Source organism: Chiroxiphia lanceolata, chromosome 8, assembly GCF_009829145.1.
Source record: "Chiroxiphia lanceolata isolate bChiLan1 chromosome 8, bChiLan1.pri, whole genome shotgun sequence".
NCBI lineage: Eukaryota > Metazoa > Chordata > Aves > Passeriformes > Pipridae > Chiroxiphia > Chiroxiphia lanceolata.
Window position 1 is genome coordinate 37305127 of NC_045644.1, and position 23038 is coordinate 37328164.

The window sequence follows — 23038 nt, forward strand, 5'->3', positions numbered from 1 at the left end:
GCTGCTGCCGCCCGGGCGGGGCGGGGCGGGGCGGGCGCGCCGCGCGCCCGCGGGGCGGAGCGACCGCCACCGCCGCCCAATCGCCGCGCCCCCCGCGCCGGCTCCCGGGCCCCGCCGGACCAATGGGTGCCGGGCGGTTGCGCTTCCCCGGCAGGTGATTGGCTGCCGGGGTTCCCCGCCCTCCGGCGCGCGCGCGCGACCCCGCCCAACGCCGGCAGGGCAAGGGAACTCCGCGGGGCGGGTCTGGGGGCGGGGCCTGAAGGAGGCGTGGTCATTGGGTGGGCGGGGCTGGGAGAGGTACGGGGGCACCCCCGAGGGTCCCCTGAGGGGTGACACCGAGGGAGGGGGCGCGGTGCGATGGGGGGTGCCCGGAAAGCGGTGCAGGGACAGGCGGTGCACTGGGGAGGAGGTGCAGTGAGGGAGGGGGTGCAGGGAGTTGGGGTGCAGGGAGTTGGGGTGCGCCGAGGAGGGGATTCTCCAAGGGGCGTGCACGGGGGACGGGGCTCAGCGGGGAGATGGGGTTGCGGGGAGATGGGGTGCCCCAGGGAGAGGGTGCAGGGAGATGGGGGCCAGCAAAGGCCCCCAGTGGCCCTGGGGATGCAGCCATGGGGGTGCCACAGGGATTTGGGGTGCCAGGTCAAACCAACATCCCACCTAATGGCTGTCTCAATTAGTGGTATAAAAAGTGGGCGCTCAAAAAAAAAATATATATATGTATTGCAGAAAGAGAGATGCAGACATGCTGGGCCGGGCTGCCAGTGTAGACCTTGCAGTATCTGGGCTAAATAAGCCCAGCTTTTTCTTGAGAGGTGATGTACTTGGATTATTTTTCTTAGAAAATACTTTTCCCTTTGGCCTGGGAGTTTTTGTAATGCTGCCGGCGGCTCCTTTATAATTCTTGGGAAGGAATCATCCGGAAGGGAAATGAGCCCATCGCTTTTAATACTGGAAGTAGCCCCAGAATTGCTCGTTAGGAAATGGAGCTTTTAAAAATATTAATGCACAAGCAGTTCCCATGTGCAGCAATACCATTGCAGCGGGGACTGAAACCGCTTCAAAGCAGCAGCGATCCTGTGTTATTGCTACTTTTTGAAGTTGAGGAGCCTGGGTCCTTGCCGTGGAACAACTGGGACACACCTCCTGGCAGGTGAGGAGAGGAGGATGCTCAGGGAAGGAGAGTCACGGGGAATTAATGGGGGAGAAACTCTGACAAGACTGGAGGTTGCCAAACACACGCAGGCTGAGAGACTCAAGCTGTTATCTGCCCCCCTGCGTTTGCCACGAAGAGTTTCTAAAAATACAGAGGGAAGCACGACCAGGTGATGGGGTGGCACAGATGTGATCCACCCACACCATCACAGCACTCCAGTGCCCTCCTCCCTTCACCCCCAACCCCCTCCCTGCCACCCACAAGTCCTGAGGGGTTGTTCTCAGCTTCTCCCCAAGCCACATCATTTTGGAGCTCGTCCCTGAGCAATCCTTCACCTCAGTCCTCATTTCTGGCTGGGTTTTCCTTCAGGGATGAGTTATCCCTTCCTTCTCTTGGTCAGTTGGGAAGATGTGGTTGAAGCATTGACTGTGCCTTCTGGAATGGTTTACCTGTGGTCTTTCCAACATCACACATTTGTCATTTCAATGATTATTTGTTTTTCTTGGAAAATCCCACAGACTTTTTGCAGCAGCTGCTCTTTGCTTCACTGCTCAGACCGGATCAAGTCCTTGCTCTGTCCCTGCTTGTTGTATTTCCCTCTCCTTCCATGCTGAAAATCGATGGCAGGAGGAAAAAGGCTTTAAAAGGAGGATTTTGAGCAGCACAGCCCCCTGCAATGACCCCAGGAGCACCCTCTTGGGAAGGTGTTCCCACACAAAACTCAGCCAAGGAGCAGCCAAGGTCCTCAGGGACATCAGCCTCTCCCCGGGACAGCTTCCAGCATCCCCACACCATGGGATTAAAAGCCTCAAAATGGCAAAGCCGGGGTTGATGCACCCCAGAGGAGCTGGAAAAGGCAGATTAGAAAGGCAGGAACCAGGGAGGGAGGAAGGAAGTCCCGAGGCCCCAGGGAGGTTGGATAATGCAGGCCCAGAAGCACTTTAGGGCAGAGCCTCCTCTTCTCACCACAAACTACCCAATCCAATGCTTTTTTTGCAGCTGGGTGAGCAGAGACACATTTAGGATGAGCCTGTGCTGTTTTTCTCATGGACATTTCCTAGAGGAATCAGTGCTGGAAGCTCCAAGGGAGGACAAGGATGGACATGGTGAGCAGACCCTGGGCTACCAGAGCTGCCCCAACTGCTCTCTCCTATTCCCTAATCCTCCAGCCATTCATATTATATATTTAGATGTTTATTTCTCATCAAAGAGGAGCTGGAAGCTGAAGTCAAATTTTAGGCAGAGTTTAAACGTTCCCAGGGAGTATTGGGCAGAGGTGGGGGAAGACCAGCTGTGAGCAAAGGGTGAGGGTGGCAGAAAGGGCAAGAATTCATTAGCAGAGCCCTGCTGAGCACGTGGGCACTCATTACAACCCACAGAAATGGGAGCTAAATGTGAGCCCTGAGATCAATACCCTGTGCAATCAAACGAGCTGGCAGGGAACGGCTCCCCAAGGCACAGGGAGCAAAAGGGGTGAGGGTATGGGCACCAAAATAAAACCCTATCATTTTAGGGTGAATAGTTACCCTGCTAGAAGCATCTTCCACTCTTGGAAAAGCTAAATAAATTAGTGTGTTTAACTAGTCTTTCTCCTGGTGCCTCTAATTACAGCTGGCTTGATATTGGAAAGCTGCTCCTGAAAAGAATTGGAGAAGAGCACACCAGTGTTGCCAATTAATATCATTGCAATGGGAAAGGCTGAAGTGGAAAGCTAAAGCTTCAAACCCCCATCAACCACCTCAACACTGCTGATGGAGACACGGATGCTGCAAATAAGACACTGATTTAGGAGAAAGTGAGTGAGTGATGAGCCATAGGCAAAGCCATCACTTTGGAAGACCTGCTCAGGCCTCAAAGTGCCTGGACTAAATAAGCCAGTTAGGAATAAAAAACAAAACAAAACAAAACAAAACAAAAAACACAACAACAACAACAAAAAATGATCTTTTAGTCCACAGACTCATCACTGTCTTTCTGGATTTTGCCAGTTTTGTTCCTACAGGTGTCCAGGGCTGTGATACAGCAAAATCCAGCCCACAGAGATGGACGAACATGCAAAATGCGGCAGATGTGTCAGGCATGGGTGGATGAGGAAATGCAGGAGGATTCCAGGTCCAAGTGCATCTTATCTGCTTTTATTTAGAGGAAAAGTTGATGCTATCAGGTTACTGCAGATAACAGCCCTGACATAGGGGTGCAGAGTCTACCTGATAAAGGAATGGTGCTGGCCATCTTCTGTAAGCTGAGCACTGCCAAGCTGCTCAGGGAGCAATAGGATATGAGGGGGGAAATTTCCCTGGACTGGGCAGGATGGTGATCCCTGTCCCATCACAGGACTAGGACATAAACCCCGACTTACCCAAGCACACCAATGTTTGCTTGCTGCTTCTCCCATCCCTTTTTGGGATCTGGCGTCACCACCAGAGACAGCCAGACCCCGCTGCACCCCGACCCCCAGCGACCCCTCCAAACCTCTGGCATCACCTTAAACTTCACCAAAAGGTTCATCCTAAAAATCCCTGCAGCATCCTCGCTGGGGGGGGGGGGCAGTGGCAGGATCCAGCAGCCTCCTGTGTTCCTCAAGAGCAATCGCCGTCCATTCATGCCTCCGGAAAATGTGTTTTTTAATGGGGGCTTCATTAGAGCCTGTGGAGAGCCAACCTCAGAGGCATCTGGAAGCAACTAAAATTAAAATGCCTAAAATTAGCCTCCTCAGCAGTGAATCCTCCCTCTGATCTAGATGCCGAGGCGCACATGACCCAGGCATGCCTTTCTCACTTTCCCTTCCCGCTGCCATCCCATTCCCGAGGCACCAGGCACAGCCCCAGCCACTGACACACCAACCCACGACCCTGGAGAAGGAAGGGAGGGTGGGGAGGCCATGGCACAGGTTGCCCAGAGAAGCTGGGGCTGCCCCTGGATCCCTGGAAGTGTCCAAGGCCAGGCTGGACAGGGCTTGGAGCAACCTGGGCTAGTGGGAGGTGTCCCTGCCCACGGCAGAGGGGTTGGGACAAGATGCTCTTTAAGGTCCCTTCCAACCTCATAACATTCTATGATTTTATATATATATATATATATAAAGCCCCTGAGACCCCATATACCACTCTTTCAGACCCTATACACCATCCCTTCAGCCCCTCTCTACAGGACCCTTGGCCCCTATAGACTGGCTCTTATGGACCTATAAATATGCTCCTTATGTCCTTTACACAACCCTTGCAGGGCCTATAGATACTGGCCCCAGAGAGCCTATATACACCCTTTCAGAAGGTATATATGCATATATGTATATGGACCCCTGAGACCCTATACATGGGCCCCTGAGAGCCTATATACAGACCTTTCAGAACCTCTGTCTATCTATCTTATATATATGGGCCCCTGACATCCTATATACAGACCTTTCAGAACCTATACCTGTGTACACACACACAGACACACATATATATATATGTATAAATGGGCACCTGAAACCCTCTGTATAGACCTTTCAGAACCTATATATGTATATAAATGTGCTCCTGAAATCCTATATATAGACCTTTCAGAACATATATATACACACACACATATATATATATGTGGGCCCATGAGACTCTACACACAGATCTTTCAGATCCTATATATAGATACATATCTATATAGAGATATAGAGAGATAGATAGATAGATACATAGATATATAGATATCTATATTGAGATATGGATAGATTGATAGGTAGATAGATAGATAGATAGAGGCCCCTGAGATCCTATATACAGACCTTTCAAGAACCTATATACATATAAATATGGGTCCCTGAAATCCTATAGATAGACCTTTCAGAACATATCTATACATACATATATATATATATATATATATATATATATATATATATATATATATATGGGTCCATGAGACTCTATATACAGACTTTTCAGATCTGATATGTAGATATATAGATGTATAGATATATAGGTGTATAGATATACAGATGTATAGGTGTATAGATATATAGATGTATAGGTGTATAGATATATAGATAGAGGCCCCTGAGACCCTCTATACAGACCTACAGAACCCACATACGTGTATAAGCCCTGAGACCGCACAGCCGGCTCTTTCAGGCCCTATACCCAATCCCCTCAGCCCCTACGCACCGTAACCCTCCTCGCACGGCGCACACCAACCTTTCAGCCCTACCCTGGCCGGTCCCTGAGCCCCCCTCACCACACGGGACCCCAAAACCCCGTCCCGGACCCGGCGCCTCACCGAGGCCACGCCCACCGCGCACAGACCACGCCCTTCTCTCCCGGGCCCCGCCCACACCGCCCTGATCCCGCCCCTCCCGGCGCGGCCCCGCCCCCGGAAGCGCGCGCGCCGGGCGGAGCGCGGGCCGAGGTGAGCGGGGACCGGGAGCGGGGGATTCCCGGGGCTGGAGGGGGGTCCCGGGCCTCGGGGGTGGGAGTCCCAGCCTCCCGTGCTGAGGCAGAGCTGCTGCCCGCGGTAAACCGGGCTCTCCGGGTCTTTGTTGCCGTGTTCCGGGTTCGCCATCCCCGGGCCCTGCGGTAGCTCCGTGGCTTCGTCCCGGTGGGATGAACCCGCGTGTCTGCGGCTCCGGGGTTCGGGTTGTGAGTTCATCGCCGTGTGTCGGAGCTAAAGCCAAACCGCTTTGCCTTTGCAGCCGTTCGTTAGCGCTGTAACTCCGCCGAAGGGCCCGGCCCGGCCGCGTTTGATGTGCAGGAGAAGGGGAAGCCCTCGGGGTGAATTCGGGTTAATAGGAGTGTAGGAACGGCTGATCCTTATCGCGGCCGGATTTTTGTGTTCTGTGTTTGCCTTCGGTTTAAGGAGCTGCTTGGGAAAGGTGGGAAATCCGAATGTATTGAGTGGGGTCTAGACAGGGGTGGGCAAGGTTTTTGGAGGCTTCTCCTCTAGAAGTGCCAGCTCAGACTTGAGCTAAAGGCCTAGCTTGTTTTTAATTCCTTCAATCAGCTGTGGACCATTTTCCCCCTCCTGGCTTTATTTGGCTCAGGCCGAGATTCATTTCCCGAGGTCGATAGGTGTGAACGCTGAAATGCAAATTGGGTGCAGCACAAAGTTTTAATCCTTACCGTGTTTCTTTCTTGTTTTCAGACCACAGCCCTGCAAAGAAATAATTCTCTGTGTTCTCTGTGACCTCTTGACCCGCAAGCTGGGAGCAAACAAGCTACAGGTGAGGAAGGTGTTGCTGAGTGGTGGGGTGTGGAAGTCACAGCTGAGCCCTGCTCTCAGGTGCTTCTAACTGTGCTGCACTAGTCAGCTGGCTGCTAGTTACCCTTAGCTATGCCCTGCGTGGAATTACTCTGGTCCTGAAGCTCTCTCAGGGTTTTTCCTGGAGGTGTAGGGGAATGGGTTGCCTTTTTGCAGTGGGAAAAGTTGTGCTGACTTTCCTGGTGCAAGTGCAAGCTGTAGGAGAAGTCATCAGCGTGGAGCTGCCCGTCAACCCAGCCCCAGCTGTGCCTCTTTCATAAAATATTAAGAAAAAAGTCACCATAAAAGCTCCACTGCAACTTAATGTGTTGCGTTAATTTCTATGCACTCAGTAAAAGTGGATTTGAACAAGGGAGGTATCAAAAAAAAAAAACCCAACAGATAAACAACCAAAACTAAGGAAAGATGCTTAAACTGTGTGTGCTAGTCCATCTGGAGCAACAGAGCATTTAATAGCATCACACAGAGGGCGGGGTTAGATGGGAAATGGGAAGAAATTGTTCCCTGTGAGGGTGGGGAGGCCCTGGCACAGGTTGCCCAGAGAAGCTGTGGCTGCCCCTGGATCCCTGGAAGTGTCCAAGGGCAGGGCTTGGAGCACCCTGGGCTAGTGGAAGGTAAGCTCATGTAACCCCTCTTTGTTTACTCGTGGGAGTGGCTTGTTCTCCCAGTGACCCGTTTTCTGCAGAAACTTTGGTGGTTTTCGTTATGCTTCCTGAACTAAAGTTGAAATTCCATGCTCTGGAGGAAAGAGAATGATACGTTTTGCTTACATCATTACTGTCTGCCTGCTGGGGACCCTCTGGAGCTCCCTGTGTGTCATTATTCCCTGGGTCACTTCCCTGTGCAGGTTCCTCTCGTGCTTCTCGGGTTCCTGGGTAAGCTCAGAGCAGGGTTTCAGAGGAGAGAAGATCCAGTCGTCCTCAGGCAGTTTAACAGAACAAACTGCAGGACTTGCAAATCATTTGAAGTCTCAGCAAGGCTTTGAAGCAGTATCCCACAAACATTCCACGTTTCAGGTGATGTTTGAGGTGATATCAGCACATTTAGATCTAGAATGTGGAAATGCTCATTTTTGCATTTCTCGAGCAAAATAAGTTCTGTAGCAATCATACGAGGTTTGTTATAAGAACACATTGTTTCATGCTGTTCCACTTGCTGAAGTAACACTTCATGAAATGAGCTGGGAGATGGAAATCCTTGTTTTATTCTTCCCAAGTTCCCAGTGGCCATACCAGTGCACAGTATTTTAGCACAGCTCAGTGCAGTGGGGCTGAGGATGCCTGTGTACAGCAATAAAAATAACTATTTGGGTGTTTATTCCAGGTGCTGTGTTGGGACATTGCAGGAGTGTCAGTGAAAAAGGATCTTGGTGTAGGTGTGATTGCTGGGTGGGGTGATGTTGTTTAGGATAATTTAGTGGGAGACAGTCACCCAGGGTCCTTGAGTGTTGTACACCTTGGAGATGAATGTTACTTTTTTTTTTTTTTTTTTTTAAACACAATTGTTTTAAGAAAAGTGTGTTGCAAATAACGTGTCTTCCTCATAACCATGGAACCATGGAATGGTCTGGGTTGGAAGGTCCCAGTGCCACCCCCTGCCATGGGCAGGGACACCTTCCACTAGCCCAGGTTGCTCCAAGCCCCGTCCAACCTGGCCTTGGACACTTCCAGGGATCCAGGGGCAGCCACAGCTTCTCTGGGCAACCTGTGCCAGGGCCTCCCCACCCTCACAGGGAACAATTTCTTCCCAATATCCCATCTAACCCTACCCTCTGGCAGTGGGAAGCCATTCCCTGTGTCCTGTCTCTCCATCCCTTGTCCAAAGTCCCTCTCCTGCCTTTTTGCAGGTGCTGGAAGGCTGAGGATGAGCCTTTGTCTTTTGGGTGATGTGTCTGACATTTCAAGTAAGAAATACAAGGTCTTACAGTAGCAACTGAGTAGAGCCTGAGGCACTTTGTCTCCCTAAGCCCTTACCATCCAGAGCCTGTGGCAGCTTTGCCTCTTAGTTTTAGATTTAAGGTACTTTAAAAGAGGAAAAGTCGACAGCTCGTGCATTGTTTTTCTGTAGAGTTATCTGAAAAGTCCTTGAGTAGTAAATTCTGGGTTGTGTTTGTCTGCTACCACATCTGTAAATGCGGTGACCACTTTTTTTCCCCTAAAGAAACCTCCAGTGGAGTTTCCTTCCAGACTTAACCTCTGAGAGCAGCTTTTAACTGCAGTCCCACCACGGGAAGAATTCCTCTGTGGATGTGGGGCAGGAGAAGGTGGGGGTGGACCAGAGCACTGATCCTTGTAAGTGGGAATTTTGAGCTGGGCCTGCAGGAGGTGGGAATGTGCAGCTGGAGACAGGCCAGCTGCTTGTGCTGGCCTGAGTGTGTGGCCTGAAATGCTTTGCATAAACAGCCTTTGGCTCACGACTGGGTTTCCTTTCCGTCTCTTCTGCCTGTGACAACTTGTCACCCTTCCTCTGCCCCCCCAACAAAACAAATCAGTGCCTTCAAGTAAACTGTTTTTCACATTGTGTTTTTTACATAGAAAAAAAGCTGACTTGTCTGGGGTGGGTTTTTTTTTCTGAGTCTTCAGGGTCTGTCAAGCTAAAACTCTTAGTTGTTTCTCTTACCTTCAGCTCTTTGAAGTGAAACCTGAGATCCTTGTGTAGACAACAAGAAGGAAGGTCATGGTTTGAGAGGGGCAGCTGACCTGTGCTTGAAACATGAGCCCTGTGAATCCGTGGGGCTCCATAATTTGTCGTGTGTCTGTGAGGCAGAGCTGCCCTGCTGACACACACCCATCAGCGTGGGTTCTGTACCATGACTTTACCAGCTGTGTTTTCATTAGCTTGATGTAAACTTTCCATCTCTGGCAGTTTTGCTTCAGGAGCTATGAGAGCAGTTGCATTTTTTGCCACTAAAATCTCAGCTCTGGTACAGTACCCGAGGTGAGCTGTGTCTGCCTGCCCACCTTGGATGGAGCCCAGTGTTGCTGCTGGCTTTATCCTGCTGACATTGAGCTCCCCAGGTTGGGTTCTGAAAGCCCAGGGCACCAGCCAAGCTTATCCTTGTTCTTTTTCCCTCTCTGAAGTTCAAGCTAATCCAATAATGTGTTTCTGGAAAAGCAACTGCAGCGGCTCAGACTTGCTTTTCCTTTTTCTGGGGAGAAGCAGCTCTCTGCTCCTCTCCTGAATTCCCAAGCAACCACCATCTGGTAGGTGAAACACAGGTGCTGTGGAATTTTTTGTTTGCTTCTGTAAGTTTTTTCATTTCCAATTTCTTTGGATATGTGCCACCAAAGACTGGCTCTTTGGGCAGGAGAAGTGTTTTCTACAGGAGGAAGTGCCGTGGCTGGGGTGGGGGATGTTTCTGTTTAAAGGGTTCTCTCTTGTCAGAGAGGACTCCAGACTTCACCATATCAAACTCTGAGATGATGTGCTGCCTGTCTACCTCCAAAAAGACATCTATCTCTTTCTTGTGTCTGCAGATAACTCAAGCCTGCCAAATTGTCACCCTGACAGCCTAAAGAGGCTTTTGCTTTCCTCTCAGACTACTTAAGTGTTTTTTTCTCCCAGAATTATTTTCTTGTGCAACATCAGGAATCAACACCAGGTTTCCTTTGGAGACAAGTAAGCCATAAACATTTCTCAGATCTAACTGCTCTGAGATATTTGTTGTTGCTTGTCAGGTACACACAGGTGGGTGACTGTTGGCTGGAAAAAAGCGCAGGAGCTTCAAGGAGAGTCTTTCATTTGGTGCAAAAGTTAGGAATTCTCAGGAAAACCACGTCCCACGGGCACAGATTCTGCAAGGCAAGTTAAATCACTCAGGTCATTAAGCAGATGTATTCCTGCTGGCTGGAACTTTCTGCAGGAAAAGGCAGCAGTGTTATGTTTTCTAGTTCTCTGACAAACCTGTGCTCCTCAAACGGGTGCAAAAATGCCTCTGCTCTGGTGCAGCTGCTCGGGGGGCTGGTTTGCAAAGTCAGCTTGATTATTTGGGATGAGTGACTGGAAAAAGAAAATTTCCCTTTGGACTGGTTAAGGTGGAAGTAGCCCATGAAACAGGGTCTTTACCCTTGATAAGGGTGAGAAGCTTTTTTGGTTGGTTTTTGTTTTTACAGCTTCACTAATTACCTCTGCCTTCTATAGAGATGCTGCTGTGGAGTCTGTCAGGGCTGGGGTTTCCTGTGATGTTTTCTAGGTAGAAAAGTCCAAGGAATATGCTGCATTTTGAGTGGAGGAAGGGAAAGGAAAACTTTAACCAGGAAAAAGCAGCATTTGGCATTAATTTCTGTGGAAGTTTATAGCTGCCCCTGAAAAACCCACTCTGCATTGCTGGAGTCTGTCTGAAGCAGCAAGCAAATGCTTTACTGAAGGTGCTATTTCAGTGCTGCTGCAACAGATGGAACATGTTTATCCTGTTTGGGTGCACTTCTTTTTCATTTGTTCCTCAAAAACTGCAGTTGGTGAAGGCTGCATCCCTCCCCTCTCATGTCCTTTGGCCTCTCAGCTTGCAGGTTACATTTGGGGTTGCTCTTTGAGTTTGCCAAATGATGTTTCTTCTGCCAGTTTAGTTGGCACCAAAGCCTTTCCCCAGCGTGTGAACACTCCTGTCTCCCTTTCAAGGGAAGACCAAGCCCAAGGTAGCTCCTGACCTACATTCTTATAAATAGTCTGGTTGCAATTACTAATAATGCTTTATTAAAGCCGAATCAAAGAGCTTGTGTGTGTCTTCACAGCACATCTTTTATGCTTAGCACTGAAAATCAGCAGTTATTTGACACAATAAAGCAACTTGTGAGGTGAGGGGTGTCACTGATTGTCCCCAAGGGGCAGCTGAGTGATGGCTGGGTGTAGTTACAGAGCTGTGGAGTTGGGAATTGCGCATTTTCAGGGCTGAGGATTTTAGGAGGAGGTGAAACTTTACTGCAGTGATGGTTAAAAGGAAATTGCCAGGCTCTGGCTTAGGTTCTGCGTTGACTGATGCTCCATAAGCTCCACATCAATTTGAATCGTGCTCTGAAACAAATGTGGTTCCCCTCTCCAGCCAAATAATTGTGATCAAATATTGCCCCAGTCTCCTACCTGAGGAGAAATTGCTTTTGCTGCTGGATTTCATTTTCATTCCCCGAGCTGATTTATGCTCCTTAGTAGGCTAATAACTTCAGTGATGGGAGTAATCCTTCAGCTGAAAATTGCACTGGGTGAGGTGAAAATTTGGAGGGGAAAAGAGCAGTAGTGGTTTGGTCTGTCCTGGAGACAGGGGAAGGGGTGGATTCAGATGCCTCAGGAGCTGGAATCCACCTCCAAGCACCTTCTGTAGGAATTACTCTTTTATGAATTTCATGGGGTCATGGAATCAGAATGGTTTGGCTTGGGAGGGACCTTAAAGACCACCCAGTTCCACCCCCTGCCACTGTCCCACCTGCCACTGTCCTACCTCCCACTATCCCACCTGCCACCATCCCAGGTTGCTGCAAGCCCTGTCCAACACGTCCAGGGATGGGGCAGCCACAGCTTCCCTGGGAATTTCTCTTACTGGTACCAGTTTGTAAATGAAAAGTGTGGAGAACTGGGGGGAGGAGAAGTAATAATTAGTAACATTAGTGGAGGCAGGGTTTTTTTACCGTGGGGGTTTTTTCCCCCCTCCCTGGTTTATGTGTCTCAGATTATTTTAACTGTGCCTGGTGTTAATGGTGAAATTTCTCTCCTGATTGCTTCACCCTTTCCCTTGCACCTTGACTTTTCCTTCCCTTTGGATTTTTTGTACTTTTCCCCCCCCATTTTAATTCTTCCTTCTCAAAAATCCTGTTCAGAAGATGGAGACAGGAGAGCTGGGAGCTGCTCTCTTGAGTTGCTGGCTCTGTGCTTCAGGGCACCCCACACCTTCTGGAGCTGATGTCTCTGGCTTCAGGGAGCAGGCTGAGGGATAACTGACAGCCAGGGGCTGAGGTAGAAACAGGTGAGGAATTTTCTTACAGCATCTGCTGGGTCAGGATGCCTTGATGTCCTCTGGCAACGTCAAACTTTGCTTTTTAATAAACACACAGCTCTTGAAGGCTGTTGGAGTTCTTAGGGACTCCATCTCAGCCAGTCCCTGCAGGAGTTTTTTTGCCTAAGTAGTGCCTCCTGAATGCAAATGTGGTTTTTTAGAAGGTCCTACTGCATAACAATATTTTTGATTTAAATTTACAATTGGCATTTCAGTGTCACTGATGGCCGAGCTTACCATGTCCTGGTAAAACTGTTCAGATAAAAAGTGCCTCTGAACCCTTGTCTGATTAAAAATTAAACACCCATCAGCTTATTTAATTACTGTTCTCCCTCTCACATGCTTGTGCTACTGAGGCCAGTTTCAACTTCAAAACACTGCTTTAAGTGTGTTTCATCTATTCTGGATCCCAAAAAAGGGCTGCAAAAGTTCAGTGCTGGGGGGGGTACCCAAGTGTGGGAATTCCCTTTTCCCTGGTCTGGGCTGCTTAGTGCTTCCAGTCTTGGAACCATCAGCTGATGAGGGGGCTGGAAAAACAGGAGCAAGTCTTTTTTTTTTTTTCTATTCTTTTGGTATATCTGAAAAAGGATGCAAGAGTTAGGATCTGCCAGTTCTTAGCCACACTGAAAAAATCCAGGGCTGGACTGCTGATGCTCTGGACGTGGCCAGAGGGGGAGAAGTGGAGAACCTGCCTCAAGTTTGCTTGGAGAACAGGTTGGCAGACAGAGGATCACTGAGGAAGTCAGATATCCCCATCAAGCCAGAATGGGTGGAACTGTTGAAATAATTTTGCATTTCTTCTTTCCAGGTGATCTGGATGGTCTCAGTTTGAATGGAGCCTGCCATGTCTTGGGTTGGGAGTGGTGTTTTCCCAGTGGGTTTGAGTCTGTCAGTTGACTCTTCTGCTTAAAAGAAAAATAACACCAATGTCTTGTGGCACAAATAAGAGCAGATGGGTCATTCTGTTCTGGAAAAAAACCCCAGCTATTTCTTTTGTCCAGTGATATTAAATTCAATCTCTGAAAGGAACTGTAGAGCTGTTCTGAGCAAGAACTTAAGATAAGGACAGGCTTATATCTTAGAAACAAAACAGAATCCCTGTAGCAGCAGCACCATAACATTGTGATCACTTTTAGGTTTGCTTATTTTCATTATTTTGGAGTTAAGTGGTTGGTTTTTTTTCCTCTGTGTTACTTTGTTGTATCCTATAAAAATTAATCTTTTATTACATTAAATCATACAGGAAATGAGGTTGTTTCTTGTTGTAGGCTGTAATCACATCAGGTCATGGGAGTTTTGTGCTTGATCTCAGTTTTATTCCTTACTCTACTGCAGGTCACGGTGCTGAGCTTTTCATTGCTGCACTCAGGGCAAGATGCTTATTTTTGATCTTTCTGAAAGTGAGCACCAGCTTTCCTGAGTGATCTTGACTTAAATGCCTGGAGCTTTTAACCAAACATACCAAATACCGTGGTGCTTTTGATTTTACAAAAAGAAAATTGGGAGGCTTTGTAAAAATTGCAGGTGGAAAGCATGGAAAATTCAGCTTCCAGAAGTTTTTTTATTAATATTATTGTTCTGAGATAAGGATGCTTTTTAATTTAGGGTTAATATGGGAACTGCCTCTTTCAGAGCAATTGCTCTCTCAGGCAATTGCTACCTTTTTTTTTTTTTGTTTGGGTGACAGTCCCAGCACAATCAAGGACGGAGATTGCCTTTGGACAAAGCAGATAATTTAGTGTTTCTTAAGGCTCAGGCAGAGTAAACATTTATTCAGTACTAAAGCCAACAATCTGAAATGTTGTAAAAAATCTCTTCAAGCTCAAAAGTGAGCGCTGTGGGGCTTGATTTTCATTTTGGCTGATTAAATGGTGCTGGCAACACTTCCCTCATCCAATACATTTTAGGAATATAAAGCTGTAATTAGGATGGGGAACCCAGGTAAGGGCGGCAATAACTTCTTGGGGAAAGTAACAGATGCAGATTTCTCTCTGCATGTGTGACAGAAATTCATCCCTGGAGGTGAAACAGGAACATCAGGTTTGTGCAGAGTGGAGATAAATTTAAATTTGAAATGAGAAATATTTTTCACAACAATCTTCTGTTGTTCAGGGCTGGAGAAGATTGGAGAATAAACACCCTTAACTGGCTGTGTTCCATTAAAATCTTAATTTTAAACCTATTTATTTAAAAAGAGTAAACAAAATAATAAGGCTGATTTTAAGAAGTGTACAGATGAATATCTGTGGGTGTTGATATTCAGTGGATGCTGTTCAGGTGGATTTGCTGTGTGTACCAGAGTTTGTGGTGTTTGCCCATAAACCAGGGTGTGGACGGACAGACAACCTGTGGCTTTGCAGAAGCAAATGGGAACCAACAGAACTGACTTGATTTTTGTATCCAGTGGTTATTTGCTGGCTGGGAATGTGCAAGTAGAATGGCAGGAACAGGGAATAAAAGGAAAATATTGGGCTGCTGCTCCTCTTCTCTGTGTTTTTACTGTCCTTGGGAATTCCTTTACCATTCTGTTCCCAGTCTTAAGGCTGACCCCCACGGTTGGAAAAATTGAATTTGCCTCCGTTAGAAAAAAACCCTTTATTTCACTAAAGGATGCAGCACATTTTCTTTCCAAAGGCATCGTTTACCCTCTTCTGAGCAACCAAAATTGCTTTGCCTCCTGCAGCTGGTGTGTGCTGAGGTGACATTTCTGCGGTTCTGATTTCCCCGTTGTAATTATGTTTAGATTTGTAGCTCTGGTTTCCCATTTGTCTCTGTTCCGGGATATGGATTGTACTTTACAAGTTTTGACACTTTGAAACTTGCCTTGTACTTACAGTTGGATATAAATGTTTTGCTCCAGGCGAGCTAAAAGAGTGATTCAAGAACAGTAGGGTTTTCTTAGGCAGGTTTAAAACGCCTGGGTTGGGCTTTGCTTGGTAGGTTTGCTTGTTATTTGGCTTAATTGCCTTTTAAAATCCAGCTGTGACTTTTCCTCTGGCCAAATGGGGCTCTTCTCTGCTGTATTCGCTTGTTAGGTGTACCTGCATCTTCCATGCCTTGGCACTAGAGAGAGAGACTGAAAATATTTCGTGGCATCATGGAATGGTTTGGGTCGGAGGGACCTTGTACTGATCCAGTGCCACCCCCTGCCATGGGCAGGGACACCTCCCACTAGCCCAGGTTGCTCCAAGCCCCGTCCAACCTGGCCTTGGACACTTCCAGGGATCCAGGGGCAGCCACAACCTCTGTAGGCAAGAGAGATTCCCTCTTGATGACTGTGCTGGGGAAAGGCTGGGGAGGAGTAATTTGAATAATGCTGGTAAATAGTGGGGATGTGTCAGCCAGGCGTGTGCCAATACCTGACACTCATAATGTGCTGTTAATTGGATTACCTGCCTGTTTCAGAACAGGTAATGAACACCTGTGACAGTTATTTTCTGAAACTGTGCCTGTCTTTTAGGAGAGTCCACACTGCAGACCTTGCCTTGCTTTCCCTTTGCCTGACCCGTGTCTCCCTTGCAGGATGCTCCGGGGTCGGTTCCTGCCCGTGGCCGCGGGACTGGCGGCCGTGTCCGTGTCACGGCGTCACCCTGGCACAGCCCAGCACCCTGGCACAGCCCAGCACCCTGGCACAGCCCAGCACCCTGGCACAGCCCAGCTCCGTGGTGCCAGCCGTAGGCTCATGGTGGCAGCTTTCATCGGCGCGACTGCGGCCACAGCCGGCGCCAGGTTCCTTTGGCAGAGGTAACAAATGTCCATTTAATTTATTTTTTGCCTGTGGTAAGTACCTGCAGGTGGGGAGACTTTGCAGTCACAGAATGTGCTGACCTGGGAGGGACCCATGAGGATCATTGAGTCCAACTCTCAGCCCTGCACAGGCCCATCCCCAAGAGTCATCCCATGTGCCTGAGGGATCATCCGAATGCTTCTTGAGCTCTGGCAGCCTTGGGGCTGTGCCCACTGCCCTGGGGAGCCTGATCAGTGCCCAAGAACCTCTTTCTAAGATCCAACCTGAACCTCTCCTGACACAACTCCAGGCCATTCCCTCAGGTCCCCTCAGAGCAGAGCTCAGTCCCTGCCCCTCCTCTGCCCCTGCCCAGGCAGTTGTACCTGCACTGAGGTCTCCCCTCAGTCTCCTCCAGCTGAACACACCAAGCACCCTCAGCCACTGCTCACGTGGCTTCCCCTCACAGCCCTTCCCCATCTCCCTTTGGATGCTTTCTGGTATTGCTTGTCCTGTTCCTACTGTGTGGCAGGAGTGGCTGTCAGTGCCTCCCCAGGAGCTGCTCTGCTGTTGGGTGCAGTGAGAGCTGTGCAGAGCTCAGAGTGGAGGTGTTTTCTCACGTGGGCTCTTTGCCTTGCTGAGGTTTCCTGCCTGGTTTCCCCCAGGGTGATGGTTTGTGGTGTTGTGCAGGGACAAACCTCTCCCTGCACAGCTTCAGGGGAGGGCTGTTTGAAGAGCACACCTGGCCAGGGTTTGCTGCTCTAGTTTTTTGTGTGTTTTGCTGGCTGCTTGCTTCACATATAAAACATAGCAGGGGAGCTGAAGGGGACAGTCCACCCTTTGGTGGGAAGGCAGCAGCACACAGGATTTGTGTGGATTTGAAGTCTGAGCACACCAACTCATGGGCTGTGAGGCTCAAAGCTTGTTTCCATAACTGTGTGGAGAAGGGGGATATTTGGGCTTATCTGAGGTGACCCCCACTGAACCTGTGCCACGTTTGAAATCAGTCAGGGACTCCCTTCTCTGCCCTCGTGGGAGCAGCGTGGCACCAGCAGTGTGACTGCTGTTAGCGACGAAGAATAAAGTGTTTGCTGAAAAGCTGTGTTGTTTTCCTTCTAATATTCAGTGGTTTGTTGCTGGCTCTCTGCTCACCTGTGGCTGGAAGGCTCTGGTTTTAATGCAGTGGGGAAAGGTGATGGGGGCTGTTCTGGCTGTTCCTGGAGCTGTCAAACCCGGGGATCTGCTAAAAGGAGAACACAGTGATCCAGCACAGTTTTATGCTGTGTTTTGCTAATAACCTGCCCTGATGCAATGTCTCTTTATCCCCAGAGTGCCTCTGTGGGAATGGGCAGGATAACACCCCTTTTCCAGCAGGGTTTTTCCACTTAAAACGCCCTCAGCATGCTCATGAAGTAGGTAGGACATTGTGTCCTACGTAAAGCTGTCCCGGGGGCACAGAGTTAATAACTCCCTCCTGTAGCACGATCCCCCCTGCTTTTAAAACCAGGGTTTAGGTGATGTTTTTATCAGGAGGAAGGTGCTTCTGCAGCAAAGAGCTGCTGGTGGTATGTGCAGTGCTAGGTCAGGGTGTTTTCAGGGAGGTGGTTTTGGCTCCTGGAGTACTTGGCTGTTCCTTGGAGGGCCCTGAGCACTGACCAGGCTTGACCTTGCTCAGCTCAAAGCTGATAGAAATCAGTCAAAGGAGACCCTGTCCTTATCAATCTGGAGAGATTGACTCGCTGTTATTATTTGTTTTTCCTTTCCTTGCTCTGTCTCCTTTGTCTTTATAAATCTGTAAAGCACTGAATAGAATTGTACAGACTTTCAAGTATTCCTTTTCTGTATGAGCCATGAAATAAATCCACTATGTTGTCAACTGTAAAATAAAAGTGCACCCAAGCTTACAGTATTAATTTAATTACTTGGCATGAATAAGAAGAGGAACAAAACTGATATGTTGACGTGGAAAATTCTTCAAAATGACACCTGTGGAGGTTTTAAATGGACTTTTGATTCAGCATTTTAGCCTTGTTCAAAGAGATGAGGCATGAACTGCAAATTTCCTTTGTCTTTCCCAATATATAAATTAGGTGATTAGTGGAGTTTAAGTGTAATCATGAGTGAGTACAGGATGTTTGTGATGACATCCTGAGTTACTCAGGTAGTTACATTCTGACTACTTCCTGTACCTAATTAGTTATAACAGGTAAATATGTGAATATTTCTTTATAGTAAAGGTGTAATAGGCCAGATCAAGAAGCAGTTGAATATTTTATGTTTCTTGGGCCAGATAAGTAGAAGATGATGCAGAGCTAGAGGAAGAGCAGTAATTAAAGGAAAAGAAATCTGACTTGTATTTCTCTTTGTCGTCCGCATAAAACCTTGTGTAAATGCAACAACTCTTCTCTGTTGGCATGTGGGGAGCAGCACTGCACCTCTCAGTGCTCAAAAGTACCCAGACTTTCTGTTTCAAACCAGATTTGTCACGCTCCTGATGCTGGTGAGCCTTGCTAATTGGATTAGTACGGTGGGGCCTGTTTAGGAACTTGCCCTTTCCACTGTTTGGTGTGAAGGAAGACAAGACTTCCCAGGTGGGGACTGTCACTGCAGCCTGGAACCACTGTGTTCCACAGGGAGTCTGTAGGATGTGGGAGCAACAGCAGCAAAAGCCAGTGCTGGGGTAAGGAAGCCCCCACAAAGGTAGAGGAGAAATCAAGGCTTGAGAAGATAAATATGGAAAAACCCATGTATGGGTTTATGGTGCAAGATAGGACAGACCTAGTTTGGGTCTTCCGAAGGTGGGAGGTGGGTTGGTGAGATCTTCATGTTTGGTTTGTTGCAGGCAAGGTTTGTTGCCTTGCTTTTCCTCCAGGAAGTCCTGCTGCCTGCTTTTTGGGGGAATCTGGATAATTATGCAACAGGAGTAGCTAATGCTGCTCTGTTTTCCTGGGGCAGGGAATGCTTGAGCAGTGCAAATAGCTGAGCTCAGAAGACTAATGAAGTTCACCCTTCCTCAGCAATAACTTAAACTCTGAGGATTTCCAGCTGGCAATAAAAGCAATTAGGTATGTGGGCACTGGTATAATGAACTGAATTAATTAATTGAAATAAATCTTGGTGCAGTCATTGGCTGGCCTAAATGAGGCACTAATGTATGACAAGTACTGAACCTCACAGTTTGTGACAAGTTCAGTGTTTATAAAAAATATTGTGTTAGTGATCCTCGTGTAAAACTTGTACTCTGTAGCTCCTAATGCCCATTTGGAGTGTTGGGAAATGGCTGTAGATATTTATGGCACAACCCTTCCTGGCTGAATCTGTGGGCAGGTTCTGAAAGCACTTAAACTGGCTTTTCAGTGCTGGAGCTGGTTGATCAATCTGGTATTGAGAGAAACAAGGGAGCAGAGGCACAGAAGGACCTCTGTAAGCAGAGTCTTACCAGTGCTCTTCCTGATGGACTGGAAGTATTTAGTTTATTTTAGTATTTAGCTCAATTTGTTATCCTTCTGTAAATGTATTAGTGGTAAGAATAAAGGCAAGACACTTGTGTTGCTCTGGAAGTTGCTTAACAACAAGTTCCTTTCCCCAAAGTGTTTGTGTCTTCCTCTCTTCCTCCATCCCTCTCTCCTTTGGCCATCCTGTGTCCAGTGCCCTGCTGCTTTACTGGAGGTTCTACTGTAGGAAAGACCTTTAGTTTTCCTTGCTCTGATGACTGTCACAGCTTTCTGTAATTGTTTTTACTTCAGTGACACTTCTGGAATTAATTTTGAAGGCTGGATCAGCCCTTAGTTGTGGAGCTGAGTCGTGTAACTGTTTCAGCCCCTCTGCTCTGAGCCAGGCTGGGAGAGCTGGGGGGGTTCACCTGGAGAAGAGAAGGTTCCAGGGACACTTTAGAGCCCCTTCCAGGGCCTGAAGGGGCTCCAGGAGAGCTGGAGAGGGACTGGGGACAAGGGATGGAGGGACAGGACAAAGGGGAATGGCTTCCCACTGCCAGAGAGGAGGGTTAGGTGGGATGTTGGGAAGAAATTCGTGGCTGTGAGGGTGGGGAGGCCCTGGCACAGGTTGGCCAGAGAAGCTGTGGCTGCCCCTGGATCCCTGGAAGTGTCCAAGGCCAGGCTGGATGGTGCTTGGAGCAACCTGGGCTGGTGGAAGGTGTCCCTGCCCGTGGCAGGGGGCGGAATGAGATGGGATTTAAGGTCCCTCCCAACCCAAGCCATTCTAGGATTCTATAGCTCTGTTTAAGAATGCATTGCTTTTTTGTATCAGTGTCCTTGGGGCTTTAGAGTAATTTGCTTAGAATACATTTTTTATGGCAGAATTTCTGGAAATACCTTGTGCCAGCTGAAACTGAGACTTTAAAAATCTTTGTTCTAGTAAAACAAAGGAAAGCACATAAATCATAGTCAGGAGGGGAGAAACCTGTTTTATAGCTGTAGATGTGTCAGGTACTACTTAACCTAATGTAGGAGAGAAAAGATGAAAAATTGGGGGTATTATCCATGTGAGATTATTTTTATTTTTAGACCTCTGCTACATGACAGGGGGTTGGAACTAGATGATCTTTAAGGTCCCTTCCAACCCCAACCATTGTGTGATTCTATGATTTATTTTTTTTTAATTCTTTGTGAAAGGTGACAGACTCAAGAAACTATCCTTAGGATTGCTGTGCTGAGGGTTTTTTCCCTAAGGCTTCAAGACACATTGATCCAGGAGTGGTGTCTTTAAAGAACAGGTGCTTTTGGCTTCATAGTGGTTTTTTCCATGGACATTGGGAAAGGAAAGAATCAGATGCTGGGGGCATGGCCCCACTGTGATGAGCTCTGTTTGGAGATGAAAGCAGCGTCTCCTGGATTAAATAACAGATTTATAGTTTGCAAGGATGTTGGGGCAGTGCCAGGATGCCTCCAGTGTGTGTCATTGGGGCTGACAGCCTTTGTGGAGCAACTGTTTTCCTCTGCAGGCTCTCAGGGAGTCAGCTCTAAGGAGCAGAGTGTTATCCCACGGGAGACTGATCCAAACCATCAGGTTCACCTTCTCCAGAGCTGTTCCCCTGGGGGCTGGAGCACAGCTCCTCACACCCACGGGCTGTGCCTGAACTGGGCTGTGGTGGAGGAGAGCGGGAGACATGGGCTGCTCTGCTGCCAGGGCAGGGCTGGGGACCTCCCAGCTGGTCCTGGCAGGCAGCTGTGCCACCTACTTATAGCAATTAGCTGGTGATGGAGGGAGCAGCGAGGGGATAAATCCTCCCATGTCCCCCCTTCTCAGCATTCAGTGCTCTCTGCACACATACAGGTGTGTCTGTGTGGGTATGGATGCACAGGCTTCTCCCCCTGTCCCAGTGTGTTCATCTCTTCCCTCATGATGGCCTTGAGCTTGTCCTGCCCCTTGTCCTGTCCTCGCTGGACCAAGAGAACAGTCCCACAGCAGCTGGTTTATATAAATTACAGTTACCTCACCTTCCTCTTTTCCATCTTTCTTGGAGCAATCTGATTTACTTAGGTCAGTTTTTCCCATAGTTTGTTCTGGACCCTTAACCATTCCTGCTGTTCCCTGTTGGATCTTCTCCAGCTGGTCCAGCTCTTCCTAGGAGTGCACGTCAGTGGCTGAAGGCACTTTCTGTGGGGATATTCCTGCTGCTGGCTGGGGTGGAAGAAAGGATATGAGCATCTCAAGGACTACACTGCTGTCTCCTTATGCTCTTGGACCTATTTTAGGCTGTGGCTGGTATCCAGAGCTGTCTCCTCAATCTGATTGTTCGTGTTCATCTCTGGAACGATTTTAATTTTGGTGTGTTCATTGCAGTTCTTGCCAGAAATTCATTGTGACAATTTATGTCAGTGTTGAGTACGTGAAAGGTGAGGAGGGAAGCAAAATAGTCAAGAGTCCTGTGAGTGGGGTGACACCCTGAAAAATTAGGTTGTGGCTCATCATAATCTCTGTTTAATTTCTTTTTAAAGTTTCAGGCAGATAATTTGCTGAATGTGGCTGAGCTGAGGATGAGACAGAGCTCCTCACTGAAAGTTCTCCTGATCCCTGGAGGTTGCCTGTTTTTATGAATGTAGTGTCCAAACTTGCTTTTGCATTTCAACATGAAAACCCTGAAGTCTTAAGTGGCTTTTGAACCTCGCTTGGATGTCTCCAGATGTTTACATACAGGGAGAGTGGCAACTCTGAGTCAGCTGAGGAATGTGTGGCAGGCAGGATTCCTCCCTCCTGCTTCTTGTTTGGTGCCAGTGGCTTTGCTGTCTCCTGGGTGCCCAATTTGTTGTTAGATCTCCTACATTTCCTTCTGAGACTAAACAGCAACTGATAGCTGAGTAGTTTTCTCCTGCCCTCAGTACGAGGATAACTGAGCACTGTGGTCTCTGCCACAAAGCTTTGTGATTTGTTTGCACGCTGTTCTGCTTCTGTCATTCAAAGGAGAAAAATCCTTTCAAGTCAGGGATTGGGATTTCTCTAATTGGAAGACCTGCAACTCTGCAGTGTCGTGCCAGTGCCTGGTGTGAGTCCCAGGATCCTTTGTGGAGGTACATCCTATGGTTGCACGTTCCTGGCTTTCTTACAGAACGATTTGCTAAGTGAGAATTTCGCATTGTAGTCCTCTGTGGCAGCTCTGTGTGTTTTTGGAGGGGATGATGAACCTAATCTCCCACTTGATTGTTGGTTTTCTCCAAGGATTTAAAGAAGATATTGCTAAGTGGGTGGGAAATAGGCTTTGGTTCAAATTCAGTTCACTGAGGGAAGGGGAGAACCTGAGGAGACCGGGATGGCTGAAGCTTGGCAGTAGGATTGAGGATCCAGGGCAGGCACACTCCGTGGGGAGAGTCTGGCAGCTGCCCTGGGCACACGGTGAAGGGACTCTTTGTGTTTCCATTTCCCTCTCGTGCAGAAGCTGCAGCACCAGGCATTCCATTGGAAAGTCGGCCTCATCAAGGAAAGGAGGTGGAGA

At 48.3% G+C, this 23038-nt stretch overlaps 1 protein-coding gene and 1 long non-coding RNA gene across 7 annotated transcripts in view; one reads left to right on the forward strand and one right to left on the reverse strand.

Annotated features, from left to right (window-relative positions):
* Positions 1-3087: 3087 nt before the first annotated feature.
* On the reverse strand, positions 3088-3828 carry LOC116790354. Its single transcript, XR_004358324.1, has 2 exons — positions 3635-3828; positions 3088-3279 (listed from the first exon to the last, which is right to left on the reverse strand). It is a non-coding gene; the product is annotated as an uncharacterized LOC116790354 (long non-coding RNA).
* A 1660-nt stretch (positions 3829-5488) lies between these two features.
* MICU1 (mitochondrial calcium uptake 1) overlaps positions 5489-23038 on the forward strand; it is an 86617-nt gene continuing 69067 nt past the window's right edge. For 4 of the 6 annotated variants that reach the window (XM_032694389.1, XM_032694391.1, XM_032694392.1 and 1 more), the window contains exons 1-3: positions 5489-5533; positions 6266-6344; positions 15888-16109. In XM_032694389.1, the coding sequence (XP_032550280.1) occupies positions 15889-16109 (221 nt within the window). In that variant the 5' untranslated portion in view covers positions 5489-5533; positions 6266-6344; position 15888. Of the gene's footprint in view, positions 5534-5880; positions 5997-6265; positions 6345-15887; positions 16110-23038 lie in introns of those variants that run through there. The other 2 variants (XM_032694394.1, XM_032694390.1) reach the window with 2 other exon arrangements.